The sequence below is a fragment of the Pygoscelis adeliae genome, unplaced genomic scaffold (assembly GCF_000699105.1).
Source record: "Pygoscelis adeliae isolate BGI_AS28 unplaced genomic scaffold, ASM69910v1 Scaffold171, whole genome shotgun sequence".
NCBI classification, from domain to species: Eukaryota; Metazoa; Chordata; class Aves; order Sphenisciformes; family Spheniscidae; genus Pygoscelis; species Pygoscelis adeliae.
Window position 1 is genome coordinate 7,874,949 of NW_008824186.1, and position 18,815 is coordinate 7,893,763.

Consider the following 18,815-nt stretch of genomic DNA (forward strand, 5'->3'; position numbering starts at 1 on the left):
ACCTCATACTTCAGTTAACCGTGTCTAGACCAGGTTTTAATGTTCGTACACAGTGCCTCATAGTTCTACTGCAAACGGAAATGCATCGAACGTTATTCTGAATGGGTCTCGCGATTTGCAACTAGGTTGCATTAATTTAAAAACAGCAGACATTTCAGAAGATCAAGTAATGTCAGTTTTTTTGTTATGCATTTTATAAAGCTGGATTCTTTGTCTGATCTGGGGTTTATTATCATAGTAGTTTTAAGCTGTGTTATTAGCCACATTGATATATGAAAGGTGCATTATAATATAACTCTTGTATGCCACCTGATGTGGCTTCCCGTCAGTTGGGACACATCATTTGGTATGATAGGTTATCTTCTGGAACTCTAAGTATTTTGTGTGTTTAATCTGTTATGATATACTAGGTTTTTGTTTGTTGTTTTTGGTTTTTTTTTTTTTTTAATTATAGCATAATGCTAATTTAAAAAGCCTGTAAATCTCATAAATAAGCCAGCTAACAGAGTTGTATGCTGAAGAATAATCTAGCTGTTGCCTGTATGCTGCTAAACCAAAACAGAATTAGAACTCATTTTGAGGCAAATGCAGTTAAGATCTACATAGTGCATAAATAAAGCATTGCAATGCTACTAGCAGTCGCAGGACCCAGGAGGACTGGATACATTCTGTCCAAATTTCAGGAACATTTCTTACTGCTTACCTCATAAAACACTTCTGTTTGTGGCATCTCTGTGTCTCTGAACCAAACATGATTATTGAGTTAGTGCTTGTTGGTTATATTATGTGTTACACTGAGTGGCAGTGCGTACTGCAAATTTCTTTAAAATATTGTATGTACTAAAAGGCCAAATCCAGATTAAGTGGGTTCATGTGCCAACAGAGATGCTTTATTTGTCACATTATTATAACAATCTGTAGTAAGCAAGCAATTCAGATTTGTACATTTTTATATTGTACTTATTGGCATCACTGGTCTGAAATGCACATTTTCACCAACAGACCTGTAACAGACAAGTTTCCAGCAAAAAAACTAAAGTCTAGAAATAAAATCGGTAAAACCCAATGTCTGCTTGTTGTCTTCTTTTCTTTTTTTTTTTTTTTAAACTGCCTTCATGAATGCTGAATGCTAATAATTACCTGATGCAATGAGTAAACCACATGACATTTTCTGGTTTCACTCTCTGTGCTTTAATAGTTGCAATGCCGAAAACCTTTTGTCGTTATTTTAGGAAACCGTAGGCGTTTTTTAGCAATGGGTGGGTGAATGACTGTCACAGTAATGCGTATTTTTAAAAAAGCAAAATAATTTTTTTGCTGAAGACTTTCTTTTAAACATCTAAGGTAATTACTCAGAGTAAAACACCATTTGGTGGTTCTTTTCAATAAAAGGTAAAATAGATATATAGGTGTTGCATGGTACAGAATGCTTGTTTGTATTTATTTATCAGTGTAAGGCTTTGTCCTAGAATACCTTTACAGAAGATAATTTGTTTTAAAAGCGGTAAGGTTAACCTGCCTTCTTTTCCTTCCCTTTCCCTCATATAAAGCTTTTGCATCTTATTATTGTATCACTACGATAATAAGAAGTAAACCAGAAAAATGTAAAAGCCTACTAAAAATACGTAAAAACCCTGGACCTAGGACAGAAATTATATATGGTTATAAAGTAAAATAAGAAAAAATTATAACCTGCATCCCAATTCACATGCCAAAATGTTGCTGAAAACTGGGGATGGAGATTATCAATTATTACAAGAGCTGAACATGGCAGAGACGGCTTATTCTTAGTGGAGAATGGTCAAGCTTCTAACCTAGGTATTTGACTATTTACCCCATGAAAATATTTCTGCCTTAAAAAAACAATCTACATAAAACGTCAAGTGCTTGTTTCTCCTGTTGCACGTTAGAAATCCAGTATCTGCCTCCTGAGTTTCTCATTGACTAAACTTCACATTACAACTGATTCTATGCAGCAAGTACGGCAAAGGAAATAAAAAATGAAACTCCCAAGTTAACACCTAACATGTTAATTACAGACTAGTGCAAAATAAGTTTGTCTCAGTGCCGTTACCAATAGATGGGAAACCATCTGCATCAGAAGAATCACAGTTGAGCCTGTATTAGGTTGTCAGTTGCCCAGTCATTTCGGACAGAAACCTGAACCACGTGGCCTACTGTAAAATCATAGATCAGGTAGGTAAAGTAGTATCAGTACATGGTGTGATCTGTAATTCTTTCCATTCGAAATGGGGAGCTCCTCAATATGGTCAAGTCACACCGGTAGGCCACCGAGGAAGACTTGTATAGCAGTGAAAGAAGGTCTAAACTAGATTCACAGTGACTTTAAATACAGATCAAGCCAAAGCTTAAATTTGACTCGGTCAAAAAAGACTCATTTTTTCCACACAGATCTTTTATCAGTTTTCTGCAAAATTTCAGCATATTTGAAAGACAAACAGGAAAAAAAAAAAGACTCGCTTTTATATCACTGATGGCTAACCCCTGATTTTAAACATTTGAAATTTGAGTGAAGAGATACTTCTGAAATCTTGATTTGGGACAAAAACCTTTTTGCTGATAAAAAAAAATGATTCAATGAGAAATTTAAACCTGCATTTTGCTGAATATGTTAAGTGGGTTTTAAGTGGGTTTTGCCTCTCCTATCTCTGTTATAAACTCTATTAAACCAACTGAAGTGTTCTGTGACTTAAGTAGGTTTAAGCCCACATAGTCAGCTCTGTTATTTACATTTTCCTTCTCTCAAACATCATCTCCAAATGCAGACTACTAAATTTGAATGTTGGGTGAACTATGCCAGTATTACTCACATTGCAAAGGGCAGAAAGACAAGAATGTAGCAAGAAAAACAATTTACTATAGGCTGTAAAAAATATGCATGTTCAGCTAAGCTATGCTGTAGCTAATTAAAGAGAAAAATACTGTATTTTCTTACATCAGATTGAGACGTATACACAGAAAAACCTCCAAAAGACATCCAAAAAACCTCCTCAATTCCATTGCTGAATTCAGACTGATTGACAAGCTTGGACCTTTTATGAACACTTAAATTCACATACTCTTTATTAAAGAATAAACAAGATCTGTAAAATGTAAAAACTTGGAATCCACTTACATTCAAGCGTATCTGGCATTTTAAGTGATAGGAAACTCCAGGAGAAAGTGAAGCTTGGAGCTATTATTTCAAAGGAGTCATAGGAATGACCCAGGCATGTGGGCTAGATACCCCGATAAAGATTCCTGGCAACGTCACTGAAAAGCTACAATGGGACAAAGGCAGTAAAGCTATAAATGATGGCATTTTAATGAATTCCTGCCAGCATCATTTTATGGGAAATGTATCTCTTCAGACAAACATGGTATTTTTACGATCCCACAAATATAATTGCTAATAGTAATTGCATTGGCATGGCAAACATAGATTCCCATCTGGCTTTTGACTGAGTTCCACACAATATTCCAATCAAATGATGAGAAAGGGATTGCAAATTAGTCAACTGGATTGCACCAGTAACGTGAGACTTGCCAGACTTCTGATTTTCTTCTTTAGGGTCAAGGCGTACAAATTTAGGAGCAAGGCAGAAGTTACCCTTTTGTTTCTTTAATCTGAGAGACATTAAAGAAGGAAAATAGAAATAGTTTCTTGGTGATCCCATGAGCATCTGCAGAGCCCTACTTAGTTCTGTCCTACTTTTTGCCTGTGTGAAGACTATGTATTAAAAACTCTCTCAGTTCAGGGAAATCACTAAGTATTCACAGCCATCATTTTCCTCAGCGCTCTTACCTGAAGAGGGAACTACTGGCAGAAAGACTGTGTGCTTACAGCAAATCAGGAATAGGGCACACAGGCAGCACCTTCACTCTGCGTGGGCGCTGCTGATGCAGGAGCACCACCTGCAGCGTGTGGGCAACAAGATCTGGGGTACACGCCACCACTTGTACTGAACTCCTGAAGCTGTTTTCAATGTGGTCTTCAGAGCATCAATTCCTTCGCAGAACAGTCCCAAGCTTTTAGGGAGCAGTCACTACCATACGCAGACCAACGCAACAACAGTTTTACTTTTCTCAAGTTGCCTCTCTGGACACAGGAAGCTGTGTTTAGTGGCTGCTAGAGGTCTTCCCTCTTAGACAGTGGTGGTGGTGGGGAAATCGATCTGTGTGGATTTCATCTCCTCATTTTAATTATGGCTTATGTTACTTTTCTTACTTACGATAATATCCTTGAAGAAATACAACAATTCATGTTTACTTCAGATAAAGCAAAACATGTAGTGATCCATCTCAAAACCAGAATACCAGTCTGTCCACTCACTTGAAGACACTGCAGTAGAAAATTATATTCCCATCATATTCAACATATATGCTAATGGACAGTCACAGTACAATCTCCCCTGCTAACATGTCTGTCAAGGGCTGAAGCCTACCTGAAAGCCAAAGACTGCCCAGTCAAATGAGACCTTGACTACATCTGCTCAGCTCTGACTAATCTGGCATGAACTGGAAAACAAAGAAGCAAAATAAGAACTTCATTAGGCAGCTGTTGCTAAATTCACACTTGCTAACACATTTGGGGTGGCTGACCAGAGGGCGATAGGAATCTCCTCCCCACCAATAACTGGCCTCAGATATGGAAAAAGTCAGAGAGAATTGGCCTGGGACCGCTTGTGCTGACAAATACACAAAGCAGTAACTGGTTAAGAGGGTAACCCCTCGGGGTTGCAGAGGGCTCCAAGTACAGATATCTAATACCATCAAGAGAGCTGAACCAAAGGAGGAATCACTACATGCACAGGCCAAGCTCCAAGCCAGGACCTGACAAGTCAACTGGTTGGAGCAGGAGCCCTCTTCTCCTGGGTCCATGTGGTAAAGGTCTAGGGGTTTGATTTGTGCGTGTAGCGTGTGCATCACAGAATGGAAATTGCTATCTACTCACCATTCCTAACCTGCTAAGTAAGTAAATTTTAGATTGTATGTTGCCGAGTGGTGCGGTTTTGTTATTTCATCCATCCCACCTGACTGCCCTGGGACACTTGTCTTAATCCACCCGCAAGCTATACTCCATTAAATGCTTGGTCTCCTACGACAGCTGACACGTTACCCACCGTAAGGATGTTATTTGTAGCAGTAGCACCAGTCTTCAAGGAGCTGGGCCGAGATGGGCAAATCATTTAACAAAGACCACTAAACCACCAGTAGAGCATTACAACAACTCACCTGAGCCAGCACCGAACGAGTGACCTAGTGTCCTAAGTCACTACTCTGATGGCAAACTGTCTGAAACGGACAATTGAGCTTTTTAATGTTTTATTTCTCCTTTTATTAGATTTTATCACTATAGATCGTTTGAATACAGGGTATTATTTTTGAACAGCTTTTTTGCTCCTTGAACACCCACAGGCCATAGTTCTTTACATTTGGTTGCTGGCTACTTTACATATGAAGACCAGATCTTCAGCAAATGTATACTGTTAAGCATAGCTATGTTCTTTTTATATGCGCAGCCATAACATCTTCCCAAGATTTCCAGAAGGCATCAGCAATTATTTACTCAAAAGTAAACATTATTTCTTATAAACATAATACATTTATTTCATGTTTTTGACTCAGTATTTCTGTAGCTGTTTCAGTTATTCACAATGACCACTTTGTTCCTTTTAGACAACGCATCTTTCAGCCGCATATTAATTCAGGTTTCTCTTTTCATGGAGACCCCTGGACTGCAAAGGATCAGGAAGGTTCCTCTCTTATGGACAGTATCTTTCTAATATAAGTGAAAGAGTTCATCTGCCTTCACTCCTGCATGATAGTGCTCAACAGTGCTGCAGAATCAAACAAGTATATGCAAAGCCTCACATGTTTGTGGAAACAAGTGTTCTCTCATCCTCAACTTTCCAATCGCCTAAATATAGTCCTCCATGTTTTTAAATCCCTCTGTAAACCTGCTTAAGGTATCTTCAGGGATCTCTTTCCATTTCTTCCATGCTTCTGCTGAAGAATTTCGGGCAAATCACAAATCAAAGCTCCTTGAAAAAGTCTCTCCATATTTTTCTCTAACATGATTTGTTTGTTTCTCAGTAGTTTGAGAAATAATGATGCTACTGGATTTTTGTGAAGTTTGTCCTCATCTTATTGCATAAAAGAATTTAAAAGGAGAGCAAGACATACAACTATAACGAGCCAGATTCTCAACATGCTGTTCTAACAATGTACCTATGGTGAAGTAGGGTTATGAGTTCCCAAATTGTGCTGAAATCATTCTCCATCTTACTCAGGTGTTCTGGATACAACACATAAAATGATGCCGTAAGTCCATGTGGTTTTAGGTTTACAGCGCACTTGACGAGCTGCACCACAACCCAAGGTCTCCTCAAGAAGGAAATACACTGCGGACATCACCTCTAGCTCTGCTTAAAAGTGACACACTGTTATATCGATTCTTAGTTTCAAATAGTCATTTGTTTTTTACTTGTATGTCAGAAGCTGTCAAGTGCTTATTAACAATAACTTCTGTATGTGTGTTTTTTAAAGGAGGTAAATGGGGTCTCAAAAATTCAATGTCTGCACATACATTGCAAAAAAAAAAAAGCCAGTTTAGAGAACAATGTAGGCATGTGTTTTTAAACTACTGTTTGTGCAGTCTGGTCAGGACTGTGTGACACAGTATACAGTGTTTTGTCATCCAAGGAATGTCTTTGATCAAGAGTTTATGCAAGAAGGAAAAAAAAGCCATGAAACCCTAATCCGTTCCCACAGTCCAGTAAACGTGAGCTGGACAAACAGTGGACAATGGCAGTAAAGCTTGCTGCTGGAACAATAGCTGCAACTAAAAAAATTAAAGGGTTGCTGACTCACAGTTCCTACAATCAAGAAAGATTCCATGCGGTGTTGATTATTCCCCAGAATCCTGAAGATGCTGAAGGTTAAAAATTGTAATTACTATTACACTGAGATAAAGCAGCAAAATATGCTGCTAAACAATCAAAAATGAGAGACAGTGACAAATACTGATGTTGATTCTGTCTAGAGCAGTCAGGATGCGGAGACTGAATAATCAATCTTCTTTCTGCCTAAACATTTTGCTAAAAGTAAACTCTAATTTTATTCTAAACAAATATCAGTTTAATTCTTTCAGTCAGTATACCACTATTTCAGATGCCATCCATACAAATTCTGCACAACTACAATCAAGCTTTCTAATTTCTCAAGACAAAAGCTATATGCTATTTCTTATATCTATTCAGAAATCTTCTGTAGGCAATTTTGCCATGCCAAAACCAGATACACAGAATGCTATATTATTGGTCAATCACACACGTGTATGAAATACGATAGAACAATTAAAAACATCATATAGCAAGCCACTTCAGAATCAACTGGCACTTACTATGGCTGATTTTTTTTTTTACCTTTCATATATTTCACACGAGAATGAACGGATACTACTTTATGCTAATAAAGATTTCAAAAATCTCCTGCGTTGGCTACATTTCAGGTAAGTTTCCTCCCGCATAGTATTACATCATTTGGTAGAGCTATACGTGTGTTCAGGAGTTGGAAAGTACTTAAAGAATCTTAGGATGAAAAATGCTGCAAGAATGTAATTATTACACTTCAGGAATAAACACTCCTGTGATTAAGGTAGGAACATTCACAGCGTTATGCCAAAGAGATATTCAAGTTAGCTACAAATGAACTAACTGTATAAGCAGTGTAAGAGCTTATTTGGATATTTAACAGCATTGTACATCATCTAGATCAGTGCTTTGTTCTAACATAGGGATACTCTTTCTGCTGCATTAAGCTGGCTTTAATTTTAGCCCTGATATCACCCTATTGCACAGCATAGTCTAGACAATCCCAAAGAATCCAAGAGCTCCAAGTTATCTTCTTGTCTCTGCTAAGGAAACCAATTATTTTCAAGTCTGAGTGCATGGAGTTATAAAATAGTGCACAAAGCTTTTTTATTATTATTTTTAGTGTCAACAGAGGCTGAGCTGGTTCTGCAATTCCAAACGCTGGGACACACTGAAGCGCTTCAGTACCAGATTGCTCTAGTTGGCCTTTATAGGTCAATTCTAGACACCAAAACTTGCAACTGGAAACTTGCCGCAGAACTCATTTCACACCTCCCAGATCTCCATTTTCTCTGGTGATGTATACATTTCCATGGTAATGTGTACTGTCATAACTTTATCCATTAAAAAAACAACTCTGGCAGACTGTAAAATGAGAATCTTTGCAGTTACTTGCTAAACTATGAAAGCTGAAGTTTTAGGCTATAGTTAGACCAGAACCCATTGCCATAAGAAGTTGCGAAGGGCAGTATTCAAAAGGCACTAACGTTCATACTGAGTAGCACCAAGAATATGAAGAATTATAACATTAGTAGAAATATTAAACCTTTTGTTTCAAACCAAAGCCCTTCTCTTTAAGAAGATCAGGATGAGATACGGTATCACACGCACATTGCTCTGTCGGCCTGATCCAGCTCTTACAACCTTCTCTGGAGGGCCCTGAACAAACTCCCATCAGAAATAAAGATTCTAATCCAGAAGGACTTCAGATAATTCTAATATTCCAGCAGATTTCAAACTATATCCTTCAGATCATTAGGCACACCAACAGCAGCACTGAGTCAAAAATGTTTAGTGCTTCATGCTGCTATCATTGCAGAAATTGTTTAAGAAAGCAACTACCCTGACAAGGAGTCTTATCCTCATCTTGCTTGCCCACACCTTTATCTCCAGAAAATGACATTAATATCACCAGCACTCTCTTTCAAGCATGCAATACTGCCGAGTAATTACAGGACATCATTTAAAAAAACCCCACAAATGTTCAAACAAGCCACCCAGGGAGAAGGCACCCACTTTCAATTGATAACAAAACTAGACAAGAATCTAAGATTATTAAATCAGACCTTGAAACAGAAGGCTGTGTTTAATAAAATACACAACTTCGGCAGCTTGTGAGTAAATAAATAAATATTAGATCCAGGCCTGTAGTTGCATGGTTTTTATAAATAAAAGATTCCATTTTTAATGTTCTTTTCTTGTAATACCTTAACGTGGAGATGGGTATTAAAAATTTACATTCAAAAAGGACTCAAAAAGGGATGTAGATGCATACAGAACAAAAAAGATGTAAACAGAACAGGATTTATAGGTTTAAAACCTCAAAATTTCAGATTATTTGATCTCCTTCTGTGGGGTAAGTCATATATCTTAAAAGGGTATCTGTTCTTACTCTAAAGCACTGTGGAATATTAGGGTGCAGGCAGACTTTTGACAGACGGATCTCCCTTTGTTCCAATAAAGGAAGTTGTATTTACAGCCAAAGTGTATATAAGCATTCATAAATACATCATAGGGCTCAAACTCTCTTGCATCTCTTCAAAAACCAAAACCTATATATTTATAAACTTTGGAACTGATCTACTGAAAAATTACTCCTCATAATTTTATCTCAACGTAATCTATCTATTTAAAAATAATCAATAAAAATGTGCTACCTTTCTAGAAATCCTAAAGACATAGACCAAAACGTGTACTTTACTCAACAAAAATAATCCTACAAAAACAGAGTGTTTAAACTTGTCTTTATTTTTCTTTCTCTAAATGGTGTATATCCAGAAAGCTAGCAACATGAGTTTGCAGAGGTTCTATGTGCATACTAGAACACACTGTTGCTTATGTATTTCATACCTCAACAGCAGGTTGATCACAAGGTCAGCTAACCAAACAAGGCATGCCAATCTGGGAAGCCAGACTTTCCTTACACATCCACATGTAGATTATCATAACCTTGTTTCAGAAAACCGTAATAGGATTGAATGAGCCAGACTACTCCTATAGGGTTGATTTTTAAGCTAACAATTGCATACTCAGATTTTTTTCTGATTTATTTCACCCATTCCTGTTGGCTACAGATGTTTATCCAAAGCTGAAATTGATCCCCTTCACATTACAGTTTACAACAAATGGAAAGAAAGTTTGCTGTGAACAAACACTAAAAACAAGTGTTTTATTCATGAATTTTACTAGGAGGCTTTAACAAACTCCATCCTACTTTTTTTACTGTACTGATATAGTACAATGACACCGATAGCCTACAAAGTCAGATTTACATGTTCTAGTGATGGCTGATTTGGTACTAGCAGTTAATGATCCCATGGCTATAAGACAGTATTGAATCAGCATGCAATTCTGCAGGGAATTAATTCACTGTAGTCAGAGTTTACCTTTCTCTGCTGATGCCTCAAAGCTCACTATTTCTTGTACTCATCACGTATCATAGAAAGAAAAATTACAAGTCTTCTGGACTGCAGTGACTTCAATCCATGAGCAGTAATTAGCTTTGTATCCACCTTTTAATAAAATCCTGTATTCTACAGCTTCAGCTGAGAGGGGATCATGAAGAAAGAAAACAAGCTAGAACGCAGCCCGGGCAAGTCAGAAATTTGTAAGTTAAATGTTTCAAACATTCCTCCCTATCTACTGAGCAGTAACTAGAGGTGGTGAATACAGCAACATATTTCTAAGTCTTAGCAACTTCAATAATTTTAGCAGAAATTTTCTATCTTAACTGTTCTTAACAGATCAAGTACTTCTGCAAAATTTTAAACCTGTTTGACAATACAGCACAGAGCCACAATCTCGATGTCCCACTTTATTAATAACCAATATTATAATCTACAAGATTGCATTTTTTCCATATCTTTTCCACCCAGTCTTTAAAGCAATATTTAAGTTGCACAGTCAAGCATTCAAACCTGGAAACGTCTGAATGACCATAGTCCACAGAAGCTTTACACAGCCTCTCTGTGCACAGATCTTCCAACAGAGTCTTTAATTACAGTGTAACGCTTGCTTCCACCAGAGTCCTGACCATTCACCACACAGGATGAGTAAGCAGGGTGTGAAACTAATGAAGCCATTTGTAAGAATTTGTTTTCATTTGTTACAGATTTTAGGAAGATGTTAACATAACAGGAAAGGTGTCGAAAGAAAATAAACCGTACACTTATATATCACAAAACTGAATACTGGTTTTCAAAATTTTGATGGATTTTTTTTTCCCCCCAGTAGCATTCTAGCTGGCTTAAGCACACACCTTTCACAGGTGTTTGCTAACTGTAAAGTTCCTAATTTTCTAGGTGACTGATCTGAGAAACCCAGGCAAAAATACAAACATGCAAAAAAAGCTAGGTACTCAGCCACTCTTGATGTTGGCAAGAAGAACATTCTGAAGTATTTAGGTACTCAAAATGCAAGATTATTTGGAACAAGTCACATTAGATATCTCACATTAATTAAGGCAAATCAATATCCTTGATGTAACCTGGGCTTTAACTCCTTAGCTGTAAATAAGGTATAAAAATACCCCTACGGTATGCTGTGAAGACTGCACTGTTACAGCCCTGAACATCACAGAAAACCCCCCAACTCTGTTGCAGGAAACAGTTTAAAAAATTGGCACCAAAGAAAGTATACAACTACATATCCAACAGAATTTTTAACCGTACCTCATTTAATAAACACCATCATGAAACAGAAGATATTCGGAAAAATACAGACTTGTGGAATAAGAGACTCCATCAGTATGTACACACATATGGAGCTAAATTAAAGACCTAACAGGCAACCCTAAACCTGGCATATCCCAGTTTGAAATCCTGGTTGCTACAATCTTTATAGTTAAATATGTGTGTGTATATATATATTTATATAATAATTTATTCTAACAATATTAATTTGTTATAAATAAAATGAAAGCAATACAAGAAAATTAGCCACCAAACCAATTTTCAACGTAACAGTCACTGACTGCTTGATCTGCGAAGATCCTTTCTCTCCTTAGTGGAACAAAAATAATTTTGTTTTTGATACAATCTCTAGAGTAGCACTTTGCATATAACTTACATATCACACACTTCTATTAATCAAACGCTTCACAGATACTTTGAGCTCTCGCATTCCTTCCCTTGCTGTTACATACATTTTTGTAAACCACGTACAAAGATTCCAAAAAAGGCTGCATTTTAAAACAGAAATACTTAGACCTCCAGCGTTTACTTCTCTTTGTACTATCATTCAGAAAAACAACAAAACTGCCTTTTTTTAGACCGAGATCCAGGGGGAGTTTATTTAAAGCATAATTCATGGATTTCAACAAAAAAATATTTTCAAAGTTATTCACAGATGAATATCTAGTACCTTTCATTAATTTGAAGTAAACAGGTAAAATACTTTGATTTGCAAAAATAAACTGCTTTGTGGATGCAGAGACAACTTTTTCAAATTGGGATTTCTCTGAAGTGATTATAAAGTCAAATTAGCTTTCTTTTCTCTAGTATGTGATCTTCTTGTTTTGTGCCCATCTATTTACTGAGATTACAGAGTATGCTATTTTATTTTGCTTCTACTTTCAGGTACTTGCAGTTTGGTGCTCGTTCTGGTTCCCAGTGGTTTAGCTGCATAACAATTAAAAGCCAACTGTACTCAAACTGCCCTAAATGAAGAGACCATCAATGCTGTCATGTCCCTTCCAAGGTCTCAAATGAGGAAACAAACTACAAATCAATCCTACCTCAATATTACTTTATTTCAAAGAAATTCACCACTTGACTAGAAGAGCTGTATCATGCCTACATATTCTGTACTCTCTATTTTAACAACTTCTATCTATATAAATATTTGTGAACTCTTATAATCTATTTCTTACACAATACAACGACCTCCTCCACTAGATGGCCCTGACACTCACTATGCGTATCAAAGCTGTTTGAATGCTTACACATGTAAGGTAATTAAACGAACAAACAAAGTACACCAGCAACCAGTTACTCAGAAAAGCCTCTGACATTGGCACGCTTGCATACTCAGGAAACAGACAAAGACTAAAAGATTATTTTGAAATAAATCGATACACATGCACATCACGCCCTCCATACAGTCAGCAAAACTTTTTTATCTTCAGAGCCCAAAATGCAAAAATTTTAGCAGAATGCATGTCCTTCATATCCCAGATGTGAATACACAGTGAATGTTTTAAAAATTCAAGTTGCTTATTTTCTTGTATAATAAAAAAGCTGTACAAGTAAAACAAAATTGAGGTCTAAGTGGCACAAAGTAGTGCTGTTCAAGGATATGGCCGTATTAAAACATTTCCTTCACCTGAGAGAGTTTACCCTGCGTACAGCTTCCGATAGCCACGGTAGTCAAATCTGTCTTTATGAAGCTACGCTATGCCATGTAGACTTAGCCAGACATGCATACGTTACAACTGATGAAAGTATATATTCATTCTATAACTGTAATGCAAATGGTATGCAAAGACATCCAGCAGCCCAACCTAAAACATTTTTCAGGTAAAATAATTGACTGTATTTCTCTTAAACTAACACAGTTGAATACATTTAGCTGATGGCATCCATCTTTTTTATCTGAGACTAAAGAGGATATTTTCAAGACTGGACGATAAAAAGCTAGTCCTCCATAAAAGGTACTAGTAAATACTAGTATCAGTATCACAACTCTTCTGGTAGTCACACTTCTCTCACTGAGCTCTTAAATTGCTAGCTTTTTGGGTTTGTTTCTGGCGGGGTCTGGTGGAGTTTTTTCCCCCCACACTGCATCAGTCTGCAGAACTCGTGGAAAGTGCAAATTCCATGTTCTGAGCTGCAGCTACTTTATGAGCAGTTATCTTAATCTTTCTCCTTCACATTCTGACTTCATTTGTCATTCTACTCTTTACGCACAAAAATGTTTCCTACTGCAAAGTCTGCAGGCAATTGATTATATTTTGCTTCACCTACAATATCTACACATTGTGTAAACTGAATGATCTGCATACACAGATTTTTAAGTAACATACACCCTTTAAATAAGGAAACTTTGCAAAGGCATATGTTTTCCTTTTGAGGAATTAATCTATCAGTGCAAGGCTAATGAGGAATTAAAGCAAATATTTCTATTTAACAGGTTTACACACTGGTGCCTCAGCTATCTAAATAAAACCAGGAGATAATAAATGCTAAGTGACATATGACAAGTACTATTGCAAGTTCAATGGTTTTCCCTTTCTCCTTTAATATTTAGCACCTCTTCGCTATTTTGATTTTGTTTAAAATGAGAGTAGATAAACACTTTTCCAGTTATCTGTTCTCTTAATGTTTCTTCTCTGGTCATCCATGTTTATCTTCATCTGTTATATTCAAAATGTTAATGAAGATCTTTCAGTACCGATTCTAAAATCAGACTGAATATTTAGCATTGAACAAACCTAAAAAAGAATACATGAAAGTGTTTCAAAGCGTCTATTTTCCAAGAAGGATGTTCAACAGAACTCCCAGTTCCTCCATTTCTCTTCTTCTGGTCCCACTTGTAATTCATTGTCAAGTAATATTTTCACTTTTCATTTAAAGAATATTTTTCTTTTATTTTGCATTAGCTATCAGTTGGGGACTTCTCAACTATCAAGTATTTTCACTAAATTCACTTCAAGTATTTTTACTACGATTGCAAAAGAAGAACAATAATTGCTCTGCACAAATACTGTGGTTTTAAGCAGGTTTAGACACTAAATTATTTCAGAAATTAATACCATTCTGTGCTATAACAACTTAATCCTACAAACCTGTTTAAATTTTCCTCTGATTTTTTCCAGATCTTCTTGTAGCTTATCGTAAGTGGGGTCTTCATATGGGAATTTCTGAATCATCCCTATTAATGAATCCAGAGCCCTTATCTTTTTGCTACAAAAAAAAAAATCAAATCAAAACAGAAAAACCAATGAGCCTACTATAGGTTTTTTCAATCCGTCAATATGAAAATTATACTAATACTTACAAATAATAATTCAGAGCGTAAAATCCAGCCCTCCATCCTTCTTTAATTCAACTTCTCCCATTTAGCTCACTGAGAGCGTGTATTTGATACATATTTAAGCCATAATCAGAAATTAAGCTGTAGCCCAACTGACAAAGTTAAGGTTTCCCTTTTAACTTACCTGCCAAAAGTTGAGAAACATTCAAGAACCTTCAGAAATATTGATTAGATGACTGAGCAAAATAAAGATATGCAATAAAAAAAGCTCGCCAGAACACTATCAAAACAGCTGACGGTATGGTGGCAGTTCTGTCAGATAAATTAATCAGAACTGGACAGAAAAGAATGAATGGAGAAAAGAATGAAAGTCATAGAAAAATGTAGGTTGGAAGGGACAGCTGGAGATCATCTAGTCCACCTTCTGCAGCAGCTGGACTAACTTCAAAGCTAGATAAGGTTGCTCAGGCCCATCTCCAATCAGATTTTGAAAATCTACAAAGATGGAGCTTCTGGAGTCTCTCTGGACAACTTGTCCCAGCACTCAGCTGCTTGCACTGGAAAGGACCTTCTTCTTACACCCCATTAGAACTTGAATTGTTTCAAATTGTGAAAATTGCCTGTTGTCCTTTCACTGGGCACTTCTGCAAGGAACGTGTCTCCACCTTACCTAGAACTTCCCCTTATGTGGTACAACTAGGTGTCTCCCTTGTCTTCTCTTCTCCAGGCTGAAGAAACCAAGTTCCCCATTCTCTTTTCAGTATCACATGGTCCAGCATATGATACCACCCTAGTGGCCCCCTGCTCACCTTTCTTCTGTTTTTCAGTATTTCTTTTGTATTGGGGAAGAGGCAAAACCCGACACCATAATTTGAAACAGTATTAAAAGAACAGTAATTTTTTTTTAACCTTACCCGTTCTTTTCATCCGTGCATTTCTGGAGCAGACACTGCCACGTCAGTGCAAACCCAAGGTAGCAGCCAATCTGCGAATTTATCAGAATGTCATGAGGGAACAAAAAACAAATGCAGTGTATGTAGTCAAACATTCTTCAGGAAACAAATCACTGGATATACAAATACATTTCTATGCTGGGAAGTTCAGTAAGTTAGGGTAGGATAAATGAGGGCTGTGTTACACAGTACAAGAGTCAGAAAACTTCTAAGAATCTGTTTAGCATCAGAGGACAAAATATTTAAATTAAAGAATAAAAAGTCATTCTGCAAAACACTAGCGATAATTCATATGCTTTGAACACCCAAATTTATTAAAGTGTGGTAGCAGGGAAACAGTTAGAAAACAACCTATTTAAGATGTTTGGGTAAGTATTCGTTTTTGCAGCACTGTCAGTTTAAGCAGCCCACGCACAGCCCTAAACGAAGGCGTACCAGCTGGGCTGAGGGAGCTACCAAGTCAACCAAAGAGGAAACCACACTTCTTTTCTGAGTTAATATGCAAACAATTTTACCAGCCTAACTCAAGAGGGTAACATGGAATCAGAAAGAAACACGAGGAGCTGACTTAGCTAGCCTTGCTGCCAGAACTTTTCATTACAACTCTGGACAGCAAATGAAATAGGAATATAGGTAAGCTCTTCAACGCATCAACTGGATAAATTGGCTGGAGTCCCTTTCAAAAGTGACTCAGCGTTCACAGAAAAACAACACAGACACCTGAAACAAAAGTTAGCTGACTTTGAGAAATTAAGTCCAAAATTACAGCCTAATCCCACTTCGGTCCATACGTGTGCACGTGCATACATCTGCCATTTAAACTTACAAAACATTGTTGGACTTGTAAGCTCCTGTGGCCTGCAAACCACTTCAGAGTAGAGTGGGAGTGTTTGGTAGTTCCAGTCTTCTGTTAGTTATGTTTGTTAAAGTACACAGCAGAGGTTCTTTTTAAGGCCCAAACATGGGTTTGGGACTTAACATCCCATTAAGTGCTCAAGGATATTTGAAGTGAGGCTTCCAGTTAATTTTTCGTTGACAGCACCTGACAACAGACACACTTTAATTACAGTGTCTTACTTTAATTCTCTACCAAGCAAGGCCAGTATCGGATCAGCATCATAATTTTGCCCAAGACACAAAAATAGGCTGACAGGTCTAAGATTACCCAAGTCACTCCTTGTCTCATTTAACGTGACTCGCTGTCTACAATCCTACTGTCCTCTGCAGCTTCCCCAATATAAGTAGATTAGAGCACTTCTCTATAATGGTCTGTCTAGGACCATTTTGTATAACACTATCCAGCTTTGGAGGCTGCTGTTTAACATTCTCATCTTGGAACTACACAGTTGTAGCGTAAGTAGGAAAATCACTGTACATCTCTGCATCACACCCAAATGCAAACCAAAATTTTACGATAACCATCCTTTCAGAATTTGACGGTTTACCTTTTTCACTTCAAGATGGATTAATACCATTGCTACTGTTCTTTCTGTAGGTAATCAACTTTCTGAAACCTGAAAATATCAAAAGGGCAAATTGCCAAATTACCCAAAGGGCTCCAATAGATCGAATAGATTTAGATTTGTGGCACTGTCCTTGAAATAAGGCCTGCCATGAATCCTGTAGTACAGCTTCCCATCAAAGCTGAAAAAATCCAGTTCAGGTCCAAAAATACTACAACTACATTGTACAGCACTGAACACACTCCATGTTATGATAAACTTGAGCTGGACATACGAGACAAGTTAATGTGCGTCACCACCACTCTCCAGTCCTTTTGTTCCTAGGAAGGCTTACTGATTCAGGGATGCCATTGCGTGAGTGTGCCAACACGCAGAACTCACTCCATGTACTAAAGAATAACAATGCCTCAACCAACAAACTCTCCCAGTATTAGAAATAACAAAGAGCGCAACAGAGACACCCAGGATTGCTCCTTTATGGTTCTCCACCCAAGGTGTCTCAATGTTCCATGTTTTTCCCTAATGCTGAGCCACAGGAGATGGTACAGGGGGGCCTTCAGCCACAGTTTCGGGTTAAAAAGATAAACGTACAGTCCATCACCATTTTTTTCTGAGCAAGCTTGTTTGATTTTAGTTGTCTGTTCTTATCCCCCCTTTCAGAAAAAAAAAATCACAATCTAAATACAGCAAATAAGCTCAGAAAACACCAAACCATCTATTCAACTCTTCAAATCAAAATATCGCCTTCAGACTAGTTTTATGGGCCCTCTTGGACACATACAAAGCAGTATAACATAGCAGGGCTCAGACTACCAATATATCAGTCTTTGCCCAGCAGTTGCTGCATTACAATAATTTCCTAATGACAAAAACATTGCGATTCTGAAGTATTTTCCCATTTACCTCAGACCCAATCTTGGCACCATGGAGCGATCCATACCTCCTTCCCTCAGCAACGCCAACGTGACTGCCTTCAGCATAGCCCTCCTGATACCCCTCGCCGTGAAACCTGTAAAGACAGAAGAATAATTTTTTAGCACCTATTTTCATTTCATATCAAACTCACGCTGCACACAAGCAACTCACAGAAACAAAAACAGGCCGTATAATCTCGGGAATGCAACCAACCATATCTAGAAATATCACGTAATGTTGATTTAAATTAAGATGCAATTATGAACACTGCGACCTCTTCAAACAAGTTTAGAATAACCCGCCAAGAACAACGCGCTCTGCAATCCAGCTCCGTACTTCCACCAGAATAAGAGGACTAACTACAAGCTCACAACTCCGGGCCAGGTTTCCACACGGCGGAAGAGCCGGGATCGAGCAGGTCGGTCGCTCAGCAAGAGCAGAAAGGAGAATTTCTCCCGCCCTTCTCCTTCCCCGGGCTCATTACCCGCCCTTCGCCCCTCATTCCTTCCTTCTCACCCCCCACTGCCGGCTGTGGAAGCCCAGGCCCAGGCCCAGGCCCAGGCCCAGGCCCCAGGCCCCAGGGCGCCGGAGCAGGTATCTCCCAGCGTGGACGGGCCTGGCAGGGCCCTGGAGACCCC

General features: G+C 37.9%; 1 protein-coding gene across 1 annotated transcript in view; it reads right to left on the reverse strand.

Moving 5' to 3' along the window:
- Positions 1-10,696: 10,696 nt before the first annotated feature.
- ORAOV1 (oral cancer overexpressed 1) overlaps positions 10,697-18,815 on the reverse strand; it is a 9,492-nt gene continuing 1,373 nt past the window's right edge. Inside the window, exons 2-5 of the mRNA XM_009334591.1 lie at positions 18,166-18,271; positions 15,761-15,831; positions 14,659-14,776; positions 10,697-14,304 (exon numbers count right to left, since the gene is read on the reverse strand). Coding sequence (XP_009332866.1) covers positions 14,236-14,304; positions 14,659-14,776; positions 15,761-15,831; positions 18,166-18,271 — 364 coding nt within the window. The 3' untranslated portion in view covers positions 10,697-14,235. The remainder of the gene's footprint in view (positions 14,305-14,658; positions 14,777-15,760; positions 15,832-18,165; positions 18,272-18,815) is intronic.